Raw genomic sequence first — 6,000 nt, 5'->3', positions numbered from 1 at the left:
GCCTCAACGTCCTGGTGCGTAGTGAAGCGCCCCGACACTGCTGCCACACCTTTAATTGAGTTCTGCTGCTTTTTGGTGCATAGCAAGTTGCCTCTGCCACATCCTGGCTCTCATAGTTAAGCGCCCACCGACGATGTTACCACCGACGCATCCACGCCGTCTTAGGGTTAGGCGTAGATCAAGGTTATGCTAATCTAGGTCTATCATAGTTAATTAGCGAAATAGAAGTTGCGATAAATATTATAGATATTCCATATTGCAGTGAAATAGGCAACAAACTAGAAATAAATTCGCACGGATCACGAGGCCACCACCGGTGAGATTAAAACCGGCAGGAACCGGTTGCCTTAGAAAATCCGTTCTCCATGTAATACCACTTCTACAAAAATTGGCAAGCTAAATCTGCTATCAACTGTGGACCAAATTTCTGGTCGGCGAGCAACGCGGAGCATGTTTTTATTGCATGAACGAAAATTATCAAATGAGACGGAGCGTTCTTCCTCAAGTCGCCTCCATCTCAAACGAGCACCCACGCTCTAAGCTCTGCCTTCTTCCATTTCCATCCATCCCTCTATCAACCCAAGATGGCGCCAACCAACACTGTGAGCTGGTTCGACCTACCATTCGACTTGGTCGGCGGGGTCGCCGACCGGATCACCGGTCACGCGGACTTTGCGCGCTTCCGCTCGGTGTGCCCGTCATGGCGCTCGGCTTCGGCGGTGCACGCCGCCCGCCGCCGCATCCCTCTGCTCCTCGTGCCCACCGCCGGCTCGTGGTCCCTCGCCGACGGCAGCATCTCGCAGACCCCCATGCCTACCTCGAGAAGCCTCCCTTTCCGCTTCGCCAGCCTCTCCTTCCGCTTCGCCTCGCCGCGCGGCTGGGCGCTCAGCGTGACCATAGACTTCGCGGTCACGTTACAGAACCCCTTCACCGGCGCGTCGGAGAGCCTGCCGGCGCTGCCGTCCCCGTTCCGCGTCTATCGGAGCACCCTCCAAAACATGTTGTGGGATCGGTCGCCGGACGCTGTCATGGTGTCGCCGGGGCCGGGCAAGGGCGCGTACTTCTGCCGGCTGCCGGCTCCGGACGGCGGATCGTGGAGCCCTGTAGCCGGATGCTCGCAGGCTGCCGATACCAGCAGCATCACCTACTGCGACGGCACGTTCTACCTCCTGGACGGGCGCACCCGCAGGATCATGGCCGTGGACGGCACAACCTTCGCCGTCGCCTCCGTGATCGAGCCACCAGACATGGTCGCGCCCTCGCCAACCCGCTCCTGGCGCACACCTGAGACCACGCTTGTCGCATCATCCGGCGAGCTCCTCCTGCTCGTCAGGTCGCACCTCCTGTTCAAAGCAGGATGCCGTGCCGACTCGGAGTCGGAGGGTCTATTCAAGGCGTTCCGCGCGGACAGCCGGAGCCCGGCGGCCGGGTGGTCGGAGATCGCCGGTGGCGACATCGGCGACCGAGCCGTGTTCGTGGACCACCTCCGGGGGTTCTGCGTGGAGGCCAACGGGGTCAATGGGTTGCGGAGAAACTGCATGTACGTGGCCAGCACGAACTGCCTGGTCGACGACGAGTGCGGGATGGACGTACTCTACGGGGTGTACAGCGTGTCCGTGCTGGATCTCGCCGACCTTACCACCCAAAATCTCTCGCACGGTAACTTGATGAACTGTCGCTACGGTAGGCATTTGCAATGGCCTACCTGGTTCATGCCAAATCTGCATTGACATCCCGACAAAGGTGCTTCGATCGTATTCATTCTTTTTGCAGGAATATGAGCTAATCGAGTTTCATGTGTTGTACTTTTGCAGAGATCGGCATGTTTTGTTTGCTTATAATTTGAGCTCTCTTTTTTTGAAAGAAAAAAGCCTTGTGATGGATATGTAAGAAGGTATTGAACATAGTCACTGCCTCACCGGTTCGTCCATAAAAAACAGTCACTTTTAGATCTTCCAATCTTCTTCCTCGTCTCTCTGTTTGGGAGTAAAATACATGGTGGATACTAGAACTTGTCGGCAGGATTAGATTACGTCAACGTACTAAGAGAATACGTATTTACAGTCACCGAAGATCGGTCACTGGTGTTGGGAGAGCTGTGTATTTACTGACATGGCAAGTTATGGACCTCATCTGTCGGTCCAAGTGGGTTCCACTAGTGTATAATTTCTCCAAGAAAAAACCCAAAACTTCGGGGAAGCTGATAAACAGCCCATCGTCATCCCCAAGACCCCAACCTCTCATCCAGGCACAAATCCTCTCGTCCTTCCCCTCGCCTCTCCATGTCGCCGCCAGTTCGCGTGATGCGTGTCCATGGTGGCGTACATCGACGTCGCCAACTCGCCCGATTAACCTCCCATGAACTGTTGCATGCCCGAGCTAGTCCACAACAACGAGGTGTTGCTCCTACCCCAAACCGTTGCCCCCTATCCCGTCGCTTCCTGTGCTCCCTGCTCCCTGCCGATGGCCTCCACAGCATGCGCGCCCGACCTCTCCACGTGCCGTCGGTGGCCTCCGCCGTACATGTCCAGACAAACAGCCCTGGCTCACGCTGGCGGCGAATCGAGGCAACCCACCATGTATATTGAGACACTTAGGACTGTTTGGTAGCCTGCAGATGAGTTTTTTTTTTTTTGCATGGGCTAGGTCTTGGAATGGGTCGTTTGGTTGCCTGCATGCCGCTGCGTTCTTGCAGGAACCGGGTTTTAAAGCACCCCCGAGACAGGCCAAGGAGGAACGTCCGGAATGGCAGTTTCTCCGGGACCAGGCCCGTTGCGGCCAGAAGGCTGCACGCGTGGGGAAGGGAGGCGGAAACGCCGCATCCCTTCGGGAACACGTGCCATAATTAGCATCACCGCTCCCCTCTTCTTACTCTCACTTGCGACCGCACTCTCACCTTCCCCAAACTGTCACTTCACCCGACGGTTCTCCTCCCGCCGACCAATCCGTCAGACTGCCGCACGGAGGAGCACCGGTACCGGAGGAGGAGACGTCGGCAAGCAGCACCGCAACATCGGCCAGAACCTGCTCCGCAGTCTTCATCGGCATCTCGAGTTCGCCCGCGACCTCGAGCTCATCCTCGGCCGGAAAAATGGCGGTAACGACCTCTCCTTCTCACCTTCTTACTCGTTGTGCCAGAACATGCCATTCTCGGGCATTTGCGACGACATGCACATCAGATCTGCTAGGATTTCCATTAGGATATGGTTCGGATTTATGTTTGCAAGGTGTTCGTCCCCATTGGTTGTTGTTCTTGTCGAGATCTTGGTGTCCACGACTCGATTTGCTTAGATCTGTTACTCTAATCTCCAACCGTGGTAGATCCTTTCTAGATCGGAATGTGGATTCCTGAAACTGTCAGATTTTACTGTGCATTCAGAGAGAGAAAGCGTTTTTTGTGCTGGAGTTTCGAATGTTCAGATTGTTGTGCGGAATGAGTCGCGGTAGTTCGTTCTAGATTGTGTTATTTCTGATTAAACTAGGCCGATGATTGTAACCGGGAATCATAGTGTGTGAGGAGATGATTGATCACCTATGGCATGGCTGAACATGACCATGCCATTGGTTCTGATCAAACATCGCCTCCATCTTTCCTCATTGTATGAGGCCTATGCTACCTTGCTTTCCATGTTTGTACTTCTTCAGTTCTGCAATGTCCAATGATTTAACTATGGCACAACAGAACGCAGGGTGCTTCCCTCAAACTTAGTCATGTGTGCCATATTACTTGCACACTAGACTTAGTTTGCGGACAGTCCCTTTGCCTACCGTGTGATCCAATATATGAGGCCTCATTTTGTTTGTCTAGTGCATTGGCCAATGATTGAACAATGACACACTGGAAGGCAAGATGCTACCCTCAAATTTAGTCGTGTGTGTGATTACTTGCACACTAGACTTAGTTTGAGGGCGGTCTCTTGAGCTGCCGTGTGAGCCAATGTATGAGGCATCACATGTTTTCAATATTCGTTTTGATCTATATACTTGTAAGCAGGCAAACCTCTAATGCCGTGTGTTCTTGTGGCAGACTGAGAAGTTCAAGCATGGGACACCTACTGAGACCCCCAAGGAGAGACCGTCGAAGAAGCGAAGAGCGGCTAACGTCGGCCACTTTCAGCCGGATGTAGGGCCGGACCAGTTCCTGCACATCGTCTTCAGGACCACCTTCAGCTGGCTCCGGATCCCTCAAGATTTCGTCAGGTGGTTCGGAGAAATCCTTTCGAACATCATCGTCACCACCAACACTGACTGCAACCGGAGGATGACTACAGTGAGAGAAGGCGATGACGCATACATCGACCAGGGGTGGGCGGGCTTCGCCGTCGCTCATCAGCAGCAGGTAGGCCAGTTCCTCATCTTCAAGAAGGTGCCCTCCTTCGAGTACAGTGTGGTCATCTTTGACCACACCTGCACTAAGGTGATGACCATGTGCCGTTACCATGGCGATGCCACCAGGTGTGTCGTCTTTGAAAGTCATATCTGAAGCTTACCTGGTTCTATGTCGCTGTTACCATGTCTGTGTCTAGTTGTTGTTCGTGTCGTGTGTTGAACTATGATCGTGTCTGCTGTGTCGTGAACTATGATCGTCTTGTGTCGTGAATTATGACCGTGTTTGAACTATGACCGTGAACTATGATCAGTGCTAAGTCTGGCAGAGATGTGATTGTGTTCTTGCTTCTGCTGTTGATCGCTGGTAACCTCACAACTGAAGGGAAGAGGTAAGCAGAAGCAGATTATATGGTGCAACCAAACAAGAGGGGCGTCATTCTGGGCTGCTACCAGACATGAAAACCGACCTACTAAACGGGCAAAGCCAAATCTCCACGGGCCGAAAAAACTCTGTGCAAGCCAACAAATAACGTGGCTTTTATGGCTCATGACCCATCGGCGACGCGCATGAGTCTTCTTCCCACTGCGACAGTGGTGGAGGAAACTGCTACATGCTACCAAACGCGTCCTTATTTTACACCGGAGGGAGTAGAAAAATAAGGTTGTATCAGCTATTTTTTGCAAGTAATTGTATTGTACTGATATCTTATTATACTCTCCAGCTGGTACAAGTATACAACCGAAACAATAAACAATATAGGGCGAAATCCGCGTCCAAGAAGGTTGGGGAACAGAGCTACGTGGTTGACTTTGCTGGTTTGAATTTGAGTCGTTGGAATGCAGAGCGGAATTTTTTCTGGAGTTTATATATGGAATGAATGATTTGGACTGTTTGATGGTCCTAATTTCTTCTCCTTTCGAGTGTTCTATAATCATGTGTTCACCGATGTGTCAATCTGCAAGTTGGTCTCTAATGATTTCTTGATTCTCGGGCGTTTTGAACCTATTTATACCTATATAAAAGCTGACCCGGTTTGCTAAAATTTCAGAGTTTTGGGCAAGTTTTGGGCACTATTGATGGAAGCCTTTCCTCCAATCAGAAGTTGCCAGACTTTTTCTTTCTACTGTAGACCACCCCTTAGCACTGTAAATTGAGTTCAGTTCTGCACCGCACTTGCTTTCTACAGTTCCGGTCACTCCCGGTTTCCCGGTTTTTTTGTTTTTTTGTTTTTATTAGAAAAGTGGTCAAAGCGGTGGACAAAGCTGTGTGCCCACGGTTCCCAACACCAGATACGAGCAATTGTTCTGCCTCACCTTTCTCTTCTCTCTGCCTCTCCGATGTGCTAGGGACAGGAAACCCGCCGCCGCCGCCCACGAAAGCCATACGGCAGGCCGACGTTCGCTCCTCCGTCCGACCGCTCCATCTCCGTGCGACCGCGCCGCTGCTGAGGAAGGCCAGACAGCAGCCGTTCTTCTTTCCATTGGACGCCGGCGCCGCTCCGTCTCCGTGCGGCTGCGCCTCCGCTGGGGAAGATAGACTGCCCTTCCATCCATGGAGATACAGAGCAGCGGTGGTGGTGGTCTCCGTTCTTCAGTACGTGTCCGGGATCTCTAAGATGGGATGAGTGGGGTGACGGCGGGGGCAGGGTATGAGGGGGACGTGGTGGAGGA

At 52.6% G+C, this 6,000-nt stretch overlaps 1 protein-coding gene across 1 annotated transcript; it reads left to right on the top strand.

Moving 5' to 3' along the window:
* The first annotated feature begins 584 nt into the window (after positions 1 to 584).
* LOC124648651 lies at positions 585 to 1,730 on the top strand. Its single transcript, XM_047188372.1, has one exon. It carries the CDS (start codon positions 585 to 587, stop codon positions 1,728 to 1,730), a length of 1,146 nt encoding a protein of 381 aa, XP_047044328.1.
* The last annotated feature ends 4,270 nt before the right edge of the window (positions 1,731 to 6,000 follow it).

Source organism: Lolium rigidum, chromosome 4 (genome assembly GCF_022539505.1).
Source record: "Lolium rigidum isolate FL_2022 chromosome 4, APGP_CSIRO_Lrig_0.1, whole genome shotgun sequence".
Lineage (NCBI taxonomy): Eukaryota > Viridiplantae > Streptophyta > Magnoliopsida > Poales > Poaceae > Lolium > Lolium rigidum.
Note: the sequence above shows the minus strand (reverse complement) of the source record. Positions and strands in the feature narration are given on the sequence as shown.

Bases quoted from the DNA above. Each gene is read 5' to 3' on its own strand.
- LOC124648651 (XM_047188372.1), top strand. From the start codon at position 585: ATGGCGCCAACCAACACTGTGAGCTGGTTCGACCTACCATTCGACTTG.